The sequence below is a fragment of the Hippopotamus amphibius genome, chromosome 3 (assembly GCF_030028045.1).
Source record: "Hippopotamus amphibius kiboko isolate mHipAmp2 chromosome 3, mHipAmp2.hap2, whole genome shotgun sequence".
NCBI classification, from domain to species: Eukaryota; Metazoa; Chordata; class Mammalia; order Artiodactyla; family Hippopotamidae; genus Hippopotamus; species Hippopotamus amphibius.
In genome coordinates this window covers 72,795,908-72,818,253 of record NC_080188.1, presented here as the reverse complement: position 1 = coordinate 72,818,253, position 22,346 = coordinate 72,795,908, and the positions used below count along the sequence as shown (strand labels likewise).

Sequence of the window (22,346 nt, the reverse complement as noted above, 5' to 3'; positions counted from 1 at the left end):
AAGTTTAATTATTTATGGCCAGTTTGCTGGAACTTGTCATACTGGGTCCTGTGGGACAGAGATGAATAAGCTCTGAAAATAATTCTTGGTTTCTCCTAATGTCCATCAGATTGAAAACTTTGTGGCCCATTTTATAAATATTCGGCATGATGTGCGGGACATTATTCCAAGCCTTGGGAATGCCAAGGTAAATAAGGCTGTGTCTGCCTCAAGGAGCTCACACCCCGGTGGGAAGAGACTCCTTTTTTTTTTCCCAGTAGGAAACAATGTGATAATTGCCTTAGTGATATGAAGTGCAATGTGGTTGGCAGATCACAGACAAGGGAACAGTTAATTGACGGGGGGGGGGGGGGGGGGGGGGGGGGGGGCGGCGAGAGGATGGGGAGAGTGTGGGAAGAAAGCAAAACAGATGCATTAGGTGACCCTTGACTGGGTATTGAGGGAAATAGATGTTTTCCAGAAAGAAAGAAAAAAAAAAAAAAAGATAGGACATTCCAGATCAAGTAAAATAACTTGGTGAAGCCTTGAAGTCTTTAAAAACAGATAAGCAAACAAACAAGATTTATTCAGAGAAGTATAAAACTTATGATGTGGCTGGAGTTTGTATATATATCTGTTATCAGCTGCTTCAGGATGTTATTGTTGAAGTGCTTTCTGCCTATTATCATGTAGCTCACATAAGTGCTAAGAGATACAGGCAGGGTACCAATGACAAAAGCAGAAGCAGGTGGAAGGACAAGGTGGAAACCTGTGACCTGCAGAAACCTTACGTGGGAGGGAGGCAGAGGGGCTTGCAAATACTGATCCCAAGGTCTTGCATTGATATAGAACATATGTAAAGAAGTAAATCCAGTTGTACTGCCTCTCTGGCTTTAGAAATATCAGTGTGTATTTGCTGAAGTGAATCGAAACCCAGTGTATATATGAGTGGAAGCCTCTAAATTGTAAACTCTGAATTTCTGACCTGGAAATCTCAGCAAATGTCAGCATAGTAGGAAAGGCAAATAACTCAGAATAGGGAACTGGAATGGCCAATAAACAAGAAGAGATACCCAAACTCATTAATCGTCAGAAAAAAGCAAATTTCAACAACAAACAGATATTGCTTCTCACCCTTGAGATTGGTGGGAAAAAAAAAACTGATAATACTAAGTGCTGGGGATATTATGGAGAAACAGATACTCTCTGACTTTCCTGGCACGAATGTAAATTGGCACAATCACTTTGCAAAGCAGTTTCATAATGACTAATAAGGTTTCAACATACACTTACCCAATTCGATTCTAAAGAAAGTGCTCACATGCTTAAGGATCATATACAGAGAATGATTGCAGTGCCTATTATAGCAAAAAAAAAAAAAAAAAAAGAAAAAAGAAATAAACCCAAATGTCCTTTATTAGGAAAGTGGGTAAATTACAGTATATTTAAACAGCAGACTATTACACAATATTTAAAATGAATGAGCCAGGTTTACAAGTATAACCTGGGTAAATTTTACAAACGTATCATTGGGTAAAAAACAAAAATAGATTGCAGAACAGTATCTACTCCTTATCATTAATGTAAACTTAAAAATATACATTAGTGTTAAATCTGTATTCGTGTACGTACATAGGGGATCAATCAGAGTATTAGGACCCGGATGGGAAGAATAAGAAACTGGGGGGTGCTGAATGGAGAGGGAAATAGGACTGAGGGGGGTACAAAGGGAACCTTTGCTGTGTGTGTTATGTTTTTTCTAAAAAACACACAACAGATCTGAAGCAGATAAAGTGTCAAAATCAGAGTGGGTGGGATATGTGTTTTGTAATTTTCTGTACTTTTCTGTGGTTTTGAAATAGTTCATTAAACGGTGGTGCTCAGTACATACCAGACACTCTCTCAATTGGGTGTTATTATTATTAATCTCATCATCATAATCATTGTTAGCTGTGCCGCTGTGGCTTTCGGGATCTTAGTTCCCCGACCAGGGATTAAACCCAGGCCACTGCGGTGAAAGCGCCGAGTCCTAACCACTGGACCGCCGGGGAATTCCCTAGTGGGTACTATTATAGCTTCTGTGTCAGGAGACAGCCCACTTCCCAGACCACTCCATCATGGTCTTCTTAGGGCTCTATCTCTGACTGGCTGCAAGGCTGAGGGAGTAGGGGGAGGCCGAGTGAGCTTTAGGATCTTGTCCACTTTGACATTAAATTATCCTAAGATCATCAGTAGGTGGACTGATGGTTGCAGTGAGCACATCCCTATGTGTCCTGCACTCTCCTGACTCATCCCTGCCCCAGAGGGGTGAGGGGCTGTGCAGGAGTGGGAACGACTCTGTCTGCATCACATACCCTTTAGTGCCCACAGTGGGTGGGAGGCCTAAATGTACCAGTTTTGCAGAGTGTTTTCTGAATCTTCTTGAAAACAGCACTTTAATGTTACAAGATGCCTCCAAGCTAATGTAATAGGTGGCTGCAGAGAAGAGTTATTTTGAGGACCGTAATTTGACTTAGTTATCTCAGGCGATCAATGATTGTTTAACACCAGAAATAGCTGAGTAGAACAGCTGCTAAAACAGTGCTTTGTGTGGGAAATGATGAAAGGTTCAGTATTTTGACAGCCATTTCAGAGGGATGAGTAATAAGACTTCTAAGAAAATCCTGATTGCTGCTCTTGGGGGGCATTCTCTAGACTAGATTTTAGATTTCCCATCATGTAGTATTCGGCGTGGACAGAGAGTATAGGAGGAATATTTTCTCTTTTCCAGAGTCTTGACTCCTTGTCTCAATAGAGATTAGGCAGCATGGTAATAACTTATTATTTAGATTTTCTAAAAACACCTAACTGTCCTTTCATCAGACGTGTGTTCATGGCTCGCCGTGCTCCAAGCAAAATGCAGAGTCCAGGAGTCCAGAGAATTCAATCAGACCTGCTGTCATGGAGCTCCCAGTCTGGAAAGAGGAGAAGCAATGGAACAAGGCGAAATGTGCATGCAATTTTAAGTAAATGTAGTAGGTATTACAGAAGCAGAACTCAGAGGGAGATCAGGGTTAGAAAGAGATGGCGTGAGATAATTAGGAGTTTGCTGTTTGAGGTGGGGGAAAGTGGTCATTGACGGGCAAGCACAACGTTCCAGGTGGAGGGAAAATCACGGTCAGTGTTACAAAGTGAATGAAAGAATGTATTTATTGATTTGACCGACTATGTGTCTCAGTTCACAATATTACTTTCTGTTAGGATATCCAGTGCCTTAAGTTTTCAAAAAACTTTTACAAAATGTTTTTAACTGTATATGCACCTAGTGAGGGTATCCCAATATTATACTGTCTGTAATTTACTTTCAAATATTTCGACACGGACCCTGTGGTAGATATGGATGTGCCTGTTGGTATTCATCTAAATCTTCGTGGAACTGTTTGTGCCAGTGGTGAACACACACTCAAGGTTGGTGAGCTGGCATCTAATCAGAAGCCCACACTCCAGGGGAATCTCCTTGAAGCCACTCAGTTTTATTAATTAGGAATAACGCATGGTGGAGGTAGACTGCAGTCGGGAACATTTGTGGTGGTCGGGATGTGCGGGTGGGGTTGGACCATTTCAGAGGTCTTCCCTCCTTGGTGTTACAGAGCACAGAAGTCTAGTGAGACATTAAGGATGGGGAACCCGAGGCTCAGAGAGGCTGGGTCTGGGAGCTGGGGGGTGGCAGAGCCAGGACTGAAGAACTCCAGAACCCAGACTGCCTCTGTCGGGTGCTCTGCCCAGTGAGCTGTGCTCGCCCTTGGAAGAATCTTTATCTACCGTGACACTCTTTTAGAGGCTCATTAAACCACAGAGGCCTGATCCTTAACTGTGACTCCCTAACCCTGGGCTGAAGGTTGTGTGCCTTAGAGACAATATGTGTGACACTTCCAGTATTTTGATTCAAGAAGAGGGAAGAATTACCAACATCCAGTTATTAGGAGGGATGGATTTGTATTCCTGGTTCGCATGTATTTCTAGTTAACGCAGAGGGCAGTCCAGTTTAGTTGGCCCTCTTCTGCTTTGCCTATTAATATACTCTTCCATCTGCAGATAATTGAAGAGTAATTAGAGGTCTTTGCAGTAAACCGGAGTCACAGCAGAGAAAACAGAAATGCACACATGTGTGGTATTATGTGGAAAACTACCCCTTGGAAAACTCTGCAGGCTCTAAAGTTGTGATTTTTGATGTATTTCCTACAGGCCAGAGCAAACAAATGAATTTGTTTCCCCTCTAGCGAAAGTTTGTTTTTCCTGGTGTATGCAGGTCAGCTAATGGTCACTGTGGTTTGCAGTGAACCTAGGTGGGTTCCTGGCCTTGGACAAAGACCAAAGGGACAACTGTAGCCTCCCCTAGGCTTCTTGCTTAACACCCTGGGTTTAGGAAGGCAAGTGCTGTTAACGACCACTTTACAAATGAGGAAATGAAAGCTACGAGAAGTTAAATGGCCTGTCCATCCCCAGACCTGGTCATAGCAGAGTCGGAGCCACGACGGAGCTTTTCTGAACACTAGTTGACTTAACCCCAGACTGACAGAGTAGAAGGAAGTGAATGTCAGTGGTATCATGGTATCAACAAGGTGTGTTATTCAATAGGGGCAGGACTGAACCTCAAGACATTATTACAGAACGACACATCAGGAGATAACTGGTGGTGACAGTGTCAGAAGAAACCGTGATTCAGATTCAGCAGAGCTTCGTGAGAAGTCTGCTGGGGGCCAGGCACTGGGCTTGGTGCTTCCTGTGCCCTAGTTAACTGTGGCAGAGCAAGGGAGGCTGGGGGCCTTTACCTCCCCCTCTGAGCCTTGGCTACCATCAGTTCCATCCCAAAGCCATCCTTAATAACCATGCAACCTGGACTTCCCTGGTTGCACATTGGTTAAGAATCCTCCTGCTAATGCAGGGGACATGGGTTGGAACCCTGGTCCGGGAAGATCCCACATGCCGCAGAGCAACTAAGCCCATGTGCCACAACTACTGAGCCTGTGCTCTAGAGCCTGCAAGCCACAACTGTTGAGCCTGCATGCCACAGCTACCGAAGTCTGCACGCCTAGAGCCCATGCTCTGCAACAAGAGAAACCACCACACTGAGAAGCCCATGCACCACAGTGAAGAGGAGCCCCCGTACTCTGGAGCTGGAGAAAGCCCTCACGCAGTAACGAAGACCCAATGCAGCCAACAAATAAATAAATAAATTTATTTTAAAAAATTATACATCAATAAAACTGAAAAAATAAAATAATAAAAAAAAACATACAATCTAAGTAAAAGTAAAATTAAAGAAAGAAGTGTCTTGGCAGGTTCTAGACAGGTTGCCTAACCCCTTCCAACCAGCCTCTTGCCCCCAAATCTTAATGTATTCAGTCTTTAATAACAATCTTGAGACTTCCCTGGTAGCGCAGTGGTTAAGACTCCGTGCCCCCAATACAGGGGGCCCAGGTTCAATCCCTGGTCAGGGAACTAGATCCCACATGCATGCCACAACTGAGAGTTCGCATGCCACAACCAAGGATCCCACCGGCCACAACTAAGACCCAGAGCAAATAAATAATTAATATTTTTTTAAAAGAAAAAAAAAAAGAACAATCTTATGGGACTTCCCTGGTGGTCCAGTGGTTGACTCTGTGCTTCCACTTCAGGCGGCAGGCATGGGTTTGATCCCTGGTCGGGAAATCAAGATCCCACATGCCCATGCTGCACGGTGTGGCCAACAAAACGAAACAACAAAACAAAATGAAACAACAACAACAACAAAATCTTGTAATCATCATATTGTGTCCATTTTACAATTGAGAACACCAAGATATTGGAAAAAAATGTCCTAAGATTATTCAACTAGCCACGGTTCCTAATTGGTCCTTGAGTCCAAGCCCTGCTATATGTGGGTTCCCTCTGGCTTTAGAGTAATTATAGGCATTTACTTTATGGAAATCTTTCACATTCATCCTGCCAAGTAAGGAATCTAGTTTATTCGACCCTGTGGAATTTGTGTGTGTGTGTCCACGTAATTTTAGAATAGTATAGAAAATGTATGGTGTCTAATCCCGGCTCGGTGTGGATAAAGGAGGCACACCTTCCTGGAGAGGGGGACAGTGGATGAAAGGTGGTAATAAGAGAATTTGCACTCCTGGCAAGAGAAGGCACTGGCTCTTCTTAAGTGAATGTCAGTACACTGGGCATTTGTATTTCTCAGGAATAAATTGCTAAATTCATTTGCTGAATGTTCTGACTTGCCTTGACTTGGATGATGTGAGCGAGTTTCCCCCAGGACCTGGCAAGATTGTTGAGGTTTCCAGCCCAAAGAACTCAGCTTCTTGCTACCACAGTACCTTTCCTGATCCTCAGCCTAATTGCTACATCTTTGCAGAGTGCAGACCAGGCTCCAAGCATCTCTGCTTGTAATGGGTGATGTGACAAGTGGCAAAGGACTCTGCCGTTGAGACAGGAAAATGCTTGTTTCACAGCCCTGTTCACTTCTAAAAACGGCCCTAGAATACTGCCTGGCCCTCTCCTCTACTGGATTGTAAATGCCTTAGGGACTCTGTCTTATTTAGCTTCATGCTCACAGGATTTGCCTTGCATATAGTAGACACTCATGGTTTGCTGAGCTGAGCTGTACCTTTTCAATACAAAAGAAAAATGAGGCACATGAAAATGGTACATGGGGCAGCCTGGTACACTGACTCAAATGTACGTGATTGGTTTCTGTGGCCTTGCCAAGTTACTCAAATTAAGGATTTGTTTCTAGGATGATAAAGGGGAGAAAATAATACACATCGTGTGTAATGTCGGTAAAGCAGAGACCCCAGGATATCAATGCTTAATACCTTATTTTTTGTTTGAAACAGGCATTTAGCAATACTACCGTGTGCCAGGGACTGAACCAGGAGCTTTGCTGATTTTGTCTTTGAAACCAGCACTCTTTTAGCTTGTGCAGTGTCTCTTGGAGGTGGGTGGAACAAATAACGTAGAGTCACCATCATCATGTCTGAGAGGAAAGTTTTGTCCAGGTGGGATGCAGTGGGAGAGAGGTTGCTGGCAGGTCCACCAGAAGGAGCGTGTCCACACTGCTGCCTCTGGGAATTTGGAGGAAACCCTTACACATTTCTCCCCCTTTTCTGCCCTCAGGCCTCCTGGTGGGCACCCTTGATGTCGTGTTGGACTCCAGTGCCCGCGTCGCTCCTTACCGAATTCTGTACCAGACTCCAGATTCTTTGGTCTATTGGACCATCGCCTGTGGTAAGTGCAGTATTTGGAAATATGGAAAAAAGTTATGATTAACAACTTTCAGTCAGAAGGGAAGGAACATTTAATTGTGAGATGCAATCACTTGATATTTTAGGGTAAGTAACCATAGCCATTTTAACAGATGAACCCTAAATCTCAGTGGCTTAACACAATAAAGGCTTCTTTCTAACTGTGGTGAAGTCTTATTTGGCTCCTGTGGTCACCTCCATCTGTGGTAACACCCTGTAGAACGCAAAGCCTCCAAGGTCAACTTACAAGGAGAAAGTGGGAGGTGGAGGCACACCTATGTTTCCCTTGCTTGGCCAAGAAGTGCCACCACTTTCACTCACACCCCATTGGCTGGAAGTAGTCACATGGCCCCAGCCTATCTTTTGGGAAGCTGGGAAATGATGGAGTCCTGGGTGGACTAAGTGATACTTACTTATCCAGTGCAGTCCTTCCTACTGAGTACGGATTGTTTATTTCTCCTCATGATACTCTGTAATAATGTGCTGGGCTTAAAATGGTGGTAAATAGTCATGCTGTTATCAGATCTCTCACAAGAACTGCCAGTCCAAAGTGGCTAAGATTTTTTTAGTTATATCTTTGCATGTGGCTTTTCAAATAACCATCGGAAGAGCAACAGCACTGAACACTTCTTTTTTCCTTTTTTTTTTTTTATTTTTTTTTGCCTCCACTAGATTTTTTTTAATTAATAGATTTTATTCTTTAGAACAGTTTTAGATTTACAGGAAAGTTGAACAGATAGTTTGGAAAGCAGCCACATACCCTCCACATACATAGTTTCCCCTATGATTAACATCTTAGTATGAAACTTTTGTTCCAATGGATGAACCAATATTGATACAGGATTACTAAATAGATTCCTTACTTATTTAGATTTCCTTAGTTTTTACCTGATGTCCTTTTTGTGTCCCAGGATCCCAGCCTGTGTACTGTTTTTGTTTGTTTGTTTGTTTATAAATTTATTTATTTATTTATTTTATTGGCTGTGTTGGGTCTTTTTTGCTGTGCGCGGGCTTTCTTTAGTTGCGGTGAGTGGGGGCTACTCTTCATTGTGGTGCGTGGGTACCTCATTGCCGTGGCCTGTCGTTGCAGAGCACAGGCTCTAGGCACGTGGGCTTCAGTAGTTGCAGCACATGGGCTCAATAGTTGTGGCTCACGGGCTCTAAAGCGCAGGCTCAATAGTTGTGGCGCACGGACTTAGCTGCTCCGCGGCATGTGGGATCTTCCCAGAGCAGGGATCGAACCCGTGTCCCCTGCATTGGCAGGCGGATTCCTAACCACTGCGCCACCTAGGAAGCCCTGTGTACTGTTTCATATTTAGTTGATATATCTCTTTAGTCTCCTCTTGGCTATAGAAGTTACTCAGACTTCGCTTGTTTTTGATGACTCGACACTTTTGATGGATAATAGTGAGGTTCGGGTGGAATTCGTCTGATCTTTTCCTCATAATTAGGCTGGGGTGATGGATTTTTGTGAGGACGATCACAGAGATAAAGTGCTATTTTCGTCACATTATGCCAAGCAAGGGCACCTGCTCTCAGGTTGACTGATGACTGATGATGTCCTTGATCACCTGGCGGGAGTAGTGTTTTTCAGGTTTCTCCACTGTCAAGTTACTCTTTCCTTCCCCTTCCCGTCCTGTCCTCCTCGGAAGGACGTCACCGTGCACAGCCCGCGCTTACAGAGTAGGGAGTTTTAACTTACTCAGTTAATTTTATCACTGTGGACTCATGAATACTTACTCTGTACTTTGGGTTATAATCCAATACAACTTTATTTTATTGCTGAAATTATTCCAGCTTTGGCCATTGGGAGCTCTTTCAGTCAGTTTTCAAATGGATCTCTGCTTGGTAGGAAGTGTCGTGCTGGGATCTAACGATATAAAAGATAATTAGATCCGGCCCCTGCTCTTGAGAATACAAGGAAATACTCGGTTATAGCCCAGTGTGAACAAGTACCGTACAGTGCCGTTGGATGGTGGGGCAACCAAGTAAAGACAGGAGTCTTGGCTGGCCTTCTGCAAGGGTAGGGGGAGTTATGTGGGTATGATTTTAGGCTGCTGGAAGGCCCTGGTGCCCTAGCAACGCACCCTCAAGGATTTAGTAGCACCTGAAATTCTAGTATTATAGTTGTGCCCCTTTAAAGTTATTCTGGTTCAGATGCTAACAGCCCCATGAGAAACAATGAAATAAATCAGCATTTATGCATTCTGGTGAATGAAGGAATGACATCCGGAGTCCGAGCAGGGTGAAAACCGGGAGAAAACCACCCAGGAGTGAAGGATGGGGATTAAAGCAACAGGGCTAAAGGATAAAGGAAGAGAGAAGCTGGGACCCTGAGGAAGACAGACTTATCAGTGTAACCCCGTGTAAGATAGAGTTCCAGCCTTCTGTGCAGTTCATTCAACACAAAGGGAAACACCCAATAGCCACTGTAGAAGGGGAAGTGCCCTGTGGGAGTTGGTTGGGAAAATGTCACCTTTAGTTGGCAATGTAGAATGGTGTTAAAATAGACAGTGGAGCCAGCAAGTGAAGAAAGAGAAAGGAAATTAGAAATCAGGCAGAACCACCAACACCCCTGGACTTAACGAGGGTTTGACACTCTCACTCACCTTCCAGCACTTTCATCACTTGTGCCTGGAGGCTTTTGAGAACCTGTGTAGCCTGGAGGTCCTCGGAGCCCTCAGAACCTTCCGAGGTCAATGCACGTGTATGGGGCTGTGAAGAGCTGGTATCTATCTGTGCCTCTTCTTTTTCTACCCCCTCAGCCCTCCCTTTTTTCCTCCCTTGTTACTTGATATCACCACTCCTCACTCTTTCTCTGGGGCTTTGGCATGCTACTGTCGACTTAAAAAAATGCACAACGTGAGAGTCGCGAGTTAAGTTTTATTGGGGGCAAAATGAGGACTATCGCCCGGGAGACAGCATTTCAGATAGCCCTGCGAAATTGCTCCAGAGTGGTGGGGGGAAGGTCAGTACGTGTGTGATTTTGGTGAAGAGGGCAGCACATGCAATCAAGCACATGTTTGCGGAAGGTTTCTGCCCGTCTCGTGCAGGTTACTGCTAGTCACGAGAAGCAGACGTCACCATGAAGGATTTTAGTGCTTTTCTAGGTTTGAGGAGATGCAAGCATTGGGCTCATGAAATCGGCTCCTGAAAATATCTAACCATCTGAAGACCTAGTCTGCCAGGTTTCCCAGAGCACAGAGGGCCTCATTTCTCTCTCCACCCTGAGCTCCTCTCAGGAGGTGCTGAAAGTCAGCAGCTGCAGCAGCTCATGATTTAATCCTGGTAGAGGGAGATGGCACGTGCCAGTGGCAAATACCAATCTGTAGCTGACAGTAAGAAGCAGAGGCTCCTATGAAAGCTTCTGTGGGAAGAGCCCGGAGTTAACAAAGCTGAGTTACTCCTAAGTTATTTGCCAAGCCAAAGCTAAGGAACACTGGGCAGTAACTGCTGATGTCATAATTTACACCTCAAAGACATGTGCTTTCGTGTTCCCAGTAAGGGATGCCTGTCACAAATGCGTGCTCTCATTGTGAGAAACCCAGAGCGGTTGTAGCTTTTGTATGTGTATTGATTACCCATAGAGACAGTTCCAGAATTTCCTTGTAGAAGACTCCACGGAAGTGACAACCGTTGTGAAAGTCCCATTCATCCACTAATTGTTCCTTCTTATCGATTTCTCTTTAAAACCTAAGTGCCTGGCTCCGTTTCACGAGAAGATTTTAAGAGCGGAAGCTGCTACTTTAAAAAGGATTCTTTGATAGGCTGACCTTCCAGTTTGTAATTTTAAATGTTGTTTTTTTTGTAAACTACAGAGTTGGTATTTGGTGGGACAGTCAGGCAAGAGCTTTTTAATTTGCTCTAATTTCGTGAATCGTTGCTGTAAGAGAAGCTTCAGCAGAAAATTGAATGTCTAACTCACTGCCTTGTAGAATCCATAGCTTTTCAAGATCTTTGTTTTAGGCCACGTGCCTTGTGAGTCTTTGATTTGTGTAAATTGAACTAAGGGCACATCTACCATCAATGCCTTCACCTCAGCCACTTTCTGTAGGAGAACAGTAGTCTTAGCGGTAAATCCTAGTCGTGTGACTGCCTTAGACTTGAACCGCATGAAGCCAGGCAGGACCTAGTTTTGGACCTAGTCTAACTTACTCCCAGTACAATAATCACCCAGCCCTTAACAGTAGGAACCATACAGAAAGAAGAGGGGAATGAAAAACAAGGGTTCTTTGGTGAAACATTATTTTCAGATGCTTCTTTTTATTATCCTCTATCATCTGTATGCAGCTTGGTGTGAAGAAATTGATTTTTTATGTTTCTTTGGCACTGAGACCTTTAATTGGGAAGGGGAGCCAAAATCCTGCCTAAGTAATGACTCTTGCTTTTCACGGCTCCCCAAAATGAAGCCATCGTTCTCTTTGCTGGATATTCCATTGTGCCATCGATTCCAGCCTACGGAATTGCATTTTTAATTTAATTTTTTTTTGTTTTTTGGCTGCATCATGCAGCTTACAGGATCTTAGTTCCCAGACCAGGGATCAAACCCAGGGCCCACAGCGATGAAAATCTCAGGGTCCTAACCACCAGACCGCCAGAGAGTTCCCTGCCACTTCTAAGAACATAAAGGAAGTCATACCATAGAAATTGGTCCAGTCTGCTTTGCCGAGCTGGTTATACTCTGACAACTCCACCTCTCTCCCACCAGGATTTGAGTGTTTTACAGCTGTGCTCTTACAGGGCACTAGACAGCTTCAGGTGTTCCCGCAACAGCTGGCATCTTGGCCTGCGTGCCCCAGAGGCAGGAGAGAGTCTAGTCCTTTGCCCTTCTCGAACTTCAAGGAACTTAAGTAGAAGGCAACCCATTTGGCTCTCCCCATTAGAAGAACTGGAAAGCGCGAACAGTAAGAAGGGTTATACAGCCTCATGAGAATAAGGCCACACAGAAATGCAGGTAGTTCCAAGGACATTATTTAAAGGGCCCTGGGGCAGAAGAGTTACAGTTGGAAGGGCAGAAGGCAGTGTTGACAGTCCCTCTGGATACATCTGACCTTCCAACAGGACTGATAAAGGACATGGAGCAGAGGGTGTGTGCTTGGGGGACACTTCACTGATAACACAGCCCTGAATGGTGCCTTGATTCCTCTGCCCGTTGATTTAGTTTCCCTTTTCTTCACCATCTTAGAATCTCATCTGGGCCTAGATAGGCATTCATTTTCAGAACTGAAAGATTAGTTACCACCTTGTCCAACACTCTGACTGATAGGGTACGGGGTGAAGTGCCGAAGTTCACATTGCTAAGTATAGCCAGTTAGTGCAGAGCTGAGATCAAGTTCTCAGCTCCCACCCACCCTCACCCCCCATCCCCGACTCCCAGCCCGGTCCTTTCTAAGCGGTACCATGGTGGCTTTTATGATTAAACATTCTTTTAGTCGGCAGCTGGTAAGACACAGAGTTTAATGAAAGGTCGCTAATTGGTTCTGTTTCTGCTATTTCTCTACACTAGATTACGAAATAGTGGGTGATTTAGTTGCCTTCCACATGAGATACACGTAATGTGGAGGTTGGTCAGTGTTTTTTCATCCTTTCTTGGTCTTTGTACCTCAAGAACTATTCTTGTATCCTTAGGAACACAGCAGCATTAAAAAAAGAACATGGCTTTTTCTTTAAGCAATGCATGTGTATTGCAGGAAATTAGAAAATATAGATAAGCTAAGAAAATAAAATATTAAAAAACAATAATACCACATTATAAATCTTCACCTTCCAGACTTTATATGTGTGCATGTGTCTGTACACACATGTATATATACATATGTGTCTGCGTGTACATATATATGTATAGACTCTCTATGTCAAGAAAATACCTGTCTGTAATGTCAGTGTTAATAGGTAGATAATATTTTATTGTGTTTATAAGGTAATTTATCTAACTGATGTGCTAGTTTTTTGGAAATCTAGGGTTTTTTCCCCTAATGTTAACTGCATTTCAAAAAACCTTAGTGAATATCCTCTGAACAAAATATTCCCACGTTCCTCTAATTATCACCTTATGATAAATTTATAGCAGTAGATATGCTGAGTCAAAGAATATGCATGTATGTAAGGCTTTTAGTGGCATTAGCTTGATTGCCTTCCAGGAAGATAGCCATTTACACTTTGTTCATCAGGGTGAGAGAGGACCTTGGCATTTACGTAAAATAAGCAAAATAACGACATCAACCACTAATTCTTACTACCAAGGTTGGATGAGCTGCCTGGGCCACTCTTTTCTCAAAGTGATTATAAAGCTATCAGCGTACTGTTATGACCTGTAAGAGATTATAAGCAGAGTTATGTAAGAAGCTTATAATAGTTACCCAAGGGTTATTCTAGGCCTGCTTTACTTCAATCATATGTATCCTTTGCAATCCATACGTAATAGTGTCAGGGCCAGAGAGATTTGTGCTGAATGTGTGGTAGTCAGGCAACAGTTCAGCAGCTGGTTTCTTGGTGCTCTGACATCAAAAGTTAGAAATGCCTTCTGCATCACATTTCAAGATGAGATATTTGTGTTCTGTTGCTTACAATGGTAATAGCAAAAGTAACTGTTTATATTTAGTGCTTTGTATGCTCCAGACCTGTGCTAAGGACTTCACATGTATTATCTTCCTTAATCTCCAGCACAAACCAATGGGGTACGTGTTGTTACCTACATATTACAGATGAGGAGTCTGAAGCACAGAGAGGTCACAAAGCCAGTGTGTGGTATGATGGGGATTTGAAACCAGGTGTACTTTTTTGATATCAAAGTCTGTGGTCTGAGCCATCAGGTAACATTGTCTCCCCGATAATCAGACTCCTTATTACTCCAGATAATCTAACCTCTATGCATACTTACCACACTTCTAAAATATGTCAGGTGTGGTATCGTGTAGAAGTTAAGAGCGTAGATTTTAGAGGCAGAAAGCTCTGAATTTGATTTCATAGAAACGTGGAAACCTCAGTTTCCTCACCTACAAAAAGAGTGTAATTGGACCTACTCGTAGAATTGCTGTGAGCTTGTGTGTCTGTAGTGAAAGTGTGGTGCTGGGCCTTGGTAAGCACAAATAGGTAATAGAAAATGTATCATTATCACTATTTAACCTGTTTGAAATTTTAGCTTCAGTTGGATGTGGGTTTTAAAAACATGAATCGCCCTTTGTTTCTAAAACTGTTCAAAGCACCACATTGTTTTGGAGTTGTATCTCCTGCCCTCTCCAAATACAAGTTTGACCTTTTTCTGGCTGTAGAGAAGAGTACAGTGATGGTTTTGTAAATTCTGCAGGGACAGCAGGTGTCACTCCAGTGTATTGGGTATTACCCTTGACTTTGGTATTTGAATTTCAACATTATCATCTTTGGAGCTAAGGTTGTATGTGGCTAAAGCCATAAAATAGATGGTTCCCTTTCACCTTTATTTAAGTAGCTTCAGGTGCTATTGATTTGAGGACTGAATCAGCTTTGGGATCCAAGCAGCCTTTTCTGGTATCTGAAAATACTAGATCGGCTGCTTCTTAATCCCTGAGATTTAGTGGGTTTGTTTTGCTTTGTTTTGTTTTCTGCTGTGTCATGAGAAGTTATTATTTTTGCATGTACACATAAATATGTACCTACATGTGTGCATACACACACTCTTGGTCAGTGGGAATTTACCATCCTAGATATTCTGGAATTTAGGTTTTTAAATCAGTGCTGCCGTCCCAGGACCAAATTGTATTATTATTAATCATGCATCGCAAAAAAAATCCACTGAATATCTATCAGGGGGGCCTTAAGTCTTTGTTCTTAATCCTCAGAGGCCAGATACTGTAGAATCAATTTGTGGGTCCATCTTAATGCTTCTTTCTTTTTATTTCAAGTGGACTTCATGTACTTTAAGGTACATTCCAAACTAGATGAGAAATTAGACTAGGCTGATTTAGTATTTTCCATTATCATAGACAGTGTTTAAATTTTACTCAGGTATACACACAGGGCCTGTGGCTGGTATTCTAAAAACAAAACACAACACTGCAAATGATAAAGATTCTCATTTTTTCCCAAATTAATGTCTAAATAACCTTAAGCCCCTCAAGCATTGATCCAGTTTTTCCCACAGCAGAAAGCTTTATCTTGGATTTCCTGAAGGCTTCTCATACCCGACACAGCTTTCTTTGTTGTTTCAGCTGATTGCACAGTCGGGTCAGCTTGTTTTTCCTGCTGTATCTCTGTAAATGCAGCCTTTCCAGAAAGCTGACTGCCAAGTCCTTCCTTTCTCTTCTGAGCGCCTAACACATTCTGCTCAAGCTGTTGGGTAAATAGACCAGTCCCTTTTCAGAGCACGGCAAAAGACCTTCTTGTTATCTCACTTTACACAGTAAGAAAAGGAAAGTTCGCGTACTTAAATATTGCAGCACTTGTACTTATTTTCTTGAGAATTGAAAGAGCCATTTATAAAGAACATTCAGGATTCCAGCATGTTTCTTTTGGAGTCTCACTGGTTCGTTAATAGTGGTCCGGCAAAAGTGTCAGTTGCTCTTAAACTGTTAGCAGGACATGTGCTCTGTGATCTCTGAGAAGTACCGTGGACTCTGTTCTGGAATGAGAAGTGGACACCTGCTTTCAGAGCTAATTTTTACTAGATTGGCATCTTCAGAATGTGTCTTGTCTGCTGAGGGAGGGCATCCAATCCTACCTTGTAGGTATCCTCATACCACCTGTCTCCAGAGCCTGGAGCCTTGAACATCTGTCCTCATTTATTCTTTGTGCATTTAGAAAAGTGCATAGAGAATATAGTGCATTTGCACAGTAAATATAAGTGTAAAAGGTACATTTACATTCCTCTCCCTGGCAAGTATCTGTTGGGTGTAGACTGGAATCGGTAGGTTAATTTCTGAAACTACCATTGGATGCTGGCATTTGTGTCTTTTCCTTTCCTCGGTTATGCGGATGATGGTTTCTTATAATGGCACACAGAGCTCCTCCTTATCTTCAACCCAGTCTTCTGGAACTTTGGAATCTTGGGTCTGGATATAGCCAAAAGAAACCCCTGAAATCTCTTTGGTAGCACAGAAGCAGGCGCAAAGCACTGAGCAATCTGAAAGTGCTGAAGACCTAAAGATACTGAGCTTTGCCGTCCCAGCCCCTCTCCTACACATGGGAGCTGCCAGTGGCTGGTAATGACTCCGAACGGCCAGCCTTTTCCCATGACAGTGGCAAGTGTGGGAGAAACAGTAGGAGGTAGAGGGTAGCAGAGAAGCAGCACAAGCAGCAGCAGTTGGGGGAGGGGGACAGCGGGGGTCACGACAGGCAGAAATGTGGGGATTTACATCCCAGGCAGTGAGAAGGAGAGAGAAGAGCCGGTGGTGAGACTGGTGTGAGGTGCTGGCCGGCGGACATTGTGGAAATGACGGACCATGGGGCAGGGTGAAGGGCAGAGGTGCTGGTGCAGACAGAAGGCAGTGGTTGGGAAGCCATGTGGGTAGCAGACCTGAACTTTGACACACGAGTGCTCAGATGGCTGCTTGAAGATGGGGATCCGCTGTGAAGACCTTCATGTAATACCCAAGAAAGTCGGAGGTATGAGTGAATGTTGAATGCATACATGTACGCATGTACCATTTCCACCGTGGCTGGGTGTGTGTGTTGGGGGCGGGGGTTGATGGACCTATGTAATTATGCACATAAAGAAAACTGAAGGTAGCATGTCCAAAGGTGAAGGCGCACCTGGTCTGCCCTAGGTTTTATAGCCGATGGGCTTTTCTATCCAGGATAACCAAGGAACAGTGAGGTGGACTTGTGGTTAGATTCCACCACCAGCGTGACAGGGACTGTAAAGTCAGATACCCGGTGTGACCACCTGGCAACGGGCAGCGCATGGTGGGATACCAGGCAACAGCCAGACTGGCCCGGCTGAGTCAAGGGACGCGTGCAAACCAGCCTCTGGGAAGGCACATCTGCGACCGACGTAGGCAGGGGCGGAGGAGAGGCAAAATCAGAGGCTGGGAATTGTGCCCAGAGGGTCTGCAGAAGCTCTGGAGTCCCATGGCTGCCTGGATCTGCCTCTGTCCTAAGGTGCAAATATCTGACAGTTGCCAGCAAGCACAGATGGGACGGCGAGTGGAGGGCACATGACTGGCATTCACTCTGGACTGGGCTCTGTCTGTATCACCCAGCCAGTCACAGCTGGTGATGGGAGTGACCTGCTTATAGACAATGAAGAGTGCACTATGTTTTAGAAAAATTTCCAGTGCCTATTTAAAATTTTAAAGTCTAAAATATTTGGAAGCTCTCTGGCTAACTCCAGAATGACTCATTCACTAAATATTCCAAATGGGCATTGTACTTTGCATCTGAACAGTGTTTTCAACTTTCCGACTGGCTGGTGGCAGAGAGCGAGGGGGACCCAGGTATCCTGAGTTCTGCCTCTTGCCATGACAGCATAGTACTGAGTCATTGATTGCTTTTCCACGTGGTTGACTATGGCCCTGAATGAGTGAGCCGTGGAAAGCGCCCGTGAAGAGCTCCAATCTCTCCTTTCGTGTTTCCATAGGGCTGCCTCTCCACTCAGAAATGCGCTCTTCAGCCTTTACAGAAGCACTCCAGGTAGGCAATTTGGGTGTTTAGGCTTAAAGTAAAAGAAGACGAACGTGGATTTGGTTTGGTTTTGCCTTTCCTCAACTAATGGATCTGAAACTCCTCGAGCCTGCCTCTTATTCTCCAGGAGATTTTAGTTCTGGTCCCCACAGTTCTGAGTATCACTGTGGACACAGTTGTATCTCCGACTTTTCCCAGTCAGGAACCAGAGTGGGATTCTGAGATATATTGAATTGCTGCTTGACGAAGAACAGAGAGAAGCCATTTTTAAGAAATCAATTAAAAGATAACTTGGAAATCTAAGAAGACATCTGAAAGGGTGAATCATTCTTTAATTCTGAATTTATATATATGATATATGGATGATTTCTAAAACACTGTTCTTCTGCAGGATCATTAACAATCCCAGAGCAAGAAAAAAGAAAAGAAAAGAAAAGAAAAGAAAAGAAAAGAAAAGAAAAGAAAAGAAAAGAAAAGAAAAGAAAAGGAAGGCAATTTATTGCAGTGTCTTGACAACCACATTGTGATGGCTTCCTTGTTAATGCCCTGCAGTTGTGAGCAGAGAGCAGGGTGCCTGGTTATCTATGCTACGAAGCTAAGATTGTTTCAGTTTGGAAGTTGCCAGGTGAAGTGACTTCTGCTTCTTCTTTCCGACTTGGATGGAGGCTGTGAGGATGACCTCATCCCTTTACAATTCAGGGCAACTGTGCTGGTGAGAGCCGGGCTGCTTATTCCCTAGCGAAAGTCCATTTTCACATCTCATTCATAATTGAAGGCAGTGAGGATCATTTTTTGCCCATTATAGGAGGTGGTTATATCAGATCTCCAGTGGCATACCAAAGCCCTCATATAGTTGCAATTTAACAACTGTAACCTACAAGACCTGTGTTACCCTGGAAAGTGCAGGTCTCAGGAGGGAGAAAAGAGGATAGGGCTAAACTCCCCATCCAGAAAAGTGGACGAGAGAAACGTTGCTGTCTTCTGCTGTGAGAGACTGTCCAAAAGTTTCTGGACTCACCTGAACAGATGTGACCATAACACATTAGTTACTTTTCGGGTTTCTACATCTTTCAGCATCTTCTGTATGTCTCCTCTGGAGAAGAGAAGGCACTGGAAGGGAGAGCTGGTGGGAAGAGTAGTACCCTTCCATGGTGCTGCATGTGGATGAAGTGAGCCTGGTTTTTAAAGTATATTTTACAGGGACTTCCCTGGTGGTCCAGTGGTAAAGAATCCGTCCTACAATGTAAGGGACTCGGGTTCGATCCCTGGTTGGGGAACTAAGATCCCACATGCAGTGGGGCAACTAAGCCCGTGCGCCACAACTACCGAGCCCTCGTGCCTCAACTAGAGAGCCCATGTGCCGCCAACTACAGAGCCCATGCACCCTGGAGCCTGCGCGCCGTAGCTATAGAGAGAAAACCCACAGGCCACAACTAGAGAGCAGTCCACACACAGCAAAGATCCCACACACTGCCACGAAGATCCCGCATGCCGCAACTAAGACCCTCTGCAGCCAAAAATAAAGTATCTTTTACATGCTAACATTTATTATTTTACATTCCTATAGGTGGTTCCAGAAAAGAAATCACTGAACACTGGGAATGGCTTGAGCAGAATCTCCTGCAGACACTCTCCATCTTTGAAAATGAGAACGATATCACCACATTTGTGAGAGGAAAAGTACAGGTAGTGGTTTATTTATTTAATTTTATCAACATATAACTGACCTACAGCATTGTGTTAGTTCCATGTGCACAACATGGTGATTTGATGTTTCTTAGGTAGTGGAATTTTTTTTTCTTAAAAAAAAAAAAAACTTTTCACTGGAAAGAATTTCAAACTTACAGAAAAGTTGCAAAAATAAGAATTGTGTAAAACACGCCTGTAAACCTGTTACCCAGATTCCCGTTGTTAACAGTTTACCCCCTTTACTTTATTATTTGTGGGCTCTGTTACTCTATTTTAGAGGAGTGTCCCCCCTAGATACTTCAGTGCATATTTCTAAGAATAGGGCTCTTCTATTAAATAACAACACAGTGTTAACAACAGTTAACACCTGCAGTAAATTTAATATGAATACTGTTCTTTAATAGTTGGCACATTCCAATTTTGTTAATTGACCCAATAATGTCATTTATAGCATTTTTTCCACTCCAGTGCAAGATCCAGTCTAGAAAGCTATAGGATTAGTTTTTTGTCTCCTTCAGTCTGGATCATTTCAATGGCCTTTCTTTGTCTTTTATAACATTACTTTTCCTAAGTGTGTGGTTCTGGGTTTTTTTGGTTTGTTTTTTTGGTTTTTTGTTTTTTTATTGGCTGCATTGGGCCTTCATTGCTGCGTGCGGGCTTTCTGTAGTTGTGGCGAGCGGGGGCTGCTCTTCATTGTGGTGCGCGGGTTTCTCATTGCGTGGCTTCTCTCGTTGAGGAGCACAGGCTCTAGCACGCGGGCTTCAGTAGCTGTGGCATGGAGGCTCAATAGTTGTGGCTCGCGGGCTCTAGAGCACTGGCTCAGTAGGTGTGGCTCATGGGCTTAGTTGCTCTGTGGCATGTGGGATCTTCCCAGCCCAGGGATCGAACCTGTGTCCCCTGCATTGGCAGGTGGATTCTTAACCACTGCACTACCAGGGAAGTCCTGGTTCTGGTTTTTTTAATCGAACATTTTTCATTTGGGGTTTTGTCAGATGCCCCTGTATGATTTGCTTCAGATTATGCATAAGTGATACTTCATAAGTGATCTTGTGTCCTTTTCAGAGTATCATTTCTGGAGGCACATGACACCCATTCACCACCTGTTGGTGATATAAATCCAGCAAAGTTCTAGCCAGTTTCTCCACTGTAGAGTTACTAATTTTACCCTTGTAGTTTTCTGTAGGAAGACGCTTTAAGGTTACACAGATACCCTGCTCTTTACCAACATTTCTCCTTTGATTTAGCATCCATCAATGATTTTTTGTTGTTGTTGAACCAGCCTTTGCTGTGATGGTCACAAAATGACGATTTTCCAGCTCCAGTGTTCTCTCACATTTACTAGCTTCTACTCTAAGCAAGAGCCCTCCCTCTGTCTTTTTTAATCTATTTATTGATGTAAGACTCGTGACTTCCTATGTTTCTCAGTAGTTTCTGTTTCATTGCTGGGCTTATTTTGGTATTCAACCCTCTCCCAGACTTGGCTTGAGTGAGCTTGAGCCCCTATAAATTGCCTCCTCTGTCCTTATGACTTGCTCCCAATACTCTTCTGAGCGCTTCCTTACTCTGGTCTAACAGGGTGTTCCACATTCATCTTGTACCCTCCCCGTCCCAGGCCTGGAATCAGCCATTTGTTTCAGTTTGCTTTCCGTTTTAGGCTCTTTCTTCTTTGTGACATTGAGAGTTGAATTTTATTTTTTATTTATTTATTTATTTTTTTGCCCCTTTTTTTTTTTTTTTTGGGGGGGTACACCAGGTTCAATCAACTGTTTTTATACACATATCCCCATATTCCCTCCCTTCCTTGATGCCCCCCCCTCGAGTCCCCCCCACCCTCCCTGCCCCAGTCCTCTAAGGCATCTTCCATCCTTGAGTTGGACTCCCTTTGTTATACAACAACTTCCCACTGACTATTTTACAGTTGGTAGTGTATATATGTCTGTGCTACTCTCTCGCTTCTTCTCAGTTTCCCCTTCACCCCCTGCCCCCTCCCATACCTCGAGTTCTCCAGTCCATTCTCTGTATCTGCTTCCTTGTTCTTGTCACTGAGTTCATCAGTACCATTTTTAGATTCCGTATATGTGAGTTAGCATACAATATTTGTCCTTCTCTTTCTGACTTACTTCACTATGTATGACAGATTGTAGTTCTATCCACCTCATTACATATAGCTCCATCTCATCCCTTTTTATAGCTGAGTAATATTCCATTGTATATATATGCCACATCTTCTGTATCCATTCATTTGTTGATGGGCATTTAGGTTGCTTCCATGTCCTGGCTATTGGAAATAGTGCTGCAATAAACATTATGGTACAAGTTTCTTTTGGGATTATGGTTTTCTTTGGGTATATGCCCAGGAGTGGGATTACTGGATCATATGGTAGTTCTATTTGTAGTTTTTGAAGGAACCTCCAAATTGTTTTCCATAGTGGCTGTACCAACTTACAGTCCCACCAACAGTGCAGGAGAGTTCCCTTTTCTCCACACCCTCTCCAACATTTGTTGTTTCCAGACTTTGTGATGATGGCCATTCTGATTGGTGTGAGGTGATACCTCATTGTGGCTTTGACTTGCATTTCTCTGATGATGAGTGATGTTGAGCATCTTTTCATGTGTTTGTTGGCCATCTGTATGTCTTCTTTGGAGAAATGTCTATTTAGGTCTTCTGCCCATTTGTGGATTGGGTTATTTGCTTTTTTGGTATGAAGCTGCATGAGCTGCTTGTATATTTTGGAGGTTAATCCTTTGTCCGTTGTTTCATAGGCAATTATTTTTTCCCATTCTGAGGGTTGCCTTTTAGTCTTG

The 22,346-nt window shown here is 43.5% G+C and overlaps 1 protein-coding gene across 2 annotated transcripts in view; it reads left to right on the top strand.

Annotated features, from left to right (window-relative positions):
- TBC1D9 (TBC1 domain family member 9) overlaps positions 1-22,346 on the top strand; it is a 121,049-nt gene that overhangs the window by 40,623 nt on the left and 58,080 nt on the right. For both annotated transcript variants that reach the window (XM_057728166.1, XM_057728165.1), the window contains exons 2-3: positions 7,129-7,239; positions 19,420-19,538. In XM_057728166.1, coding sequence (XP_057584149.1) covers positions 7,129-7,239; positions 19,420-19,538 — 230 coding nt within the window. The remainder of the gene's footprint in view (positions 1-7,128; positions 7,240-19,419; positions 19,539-22,346) is intronic.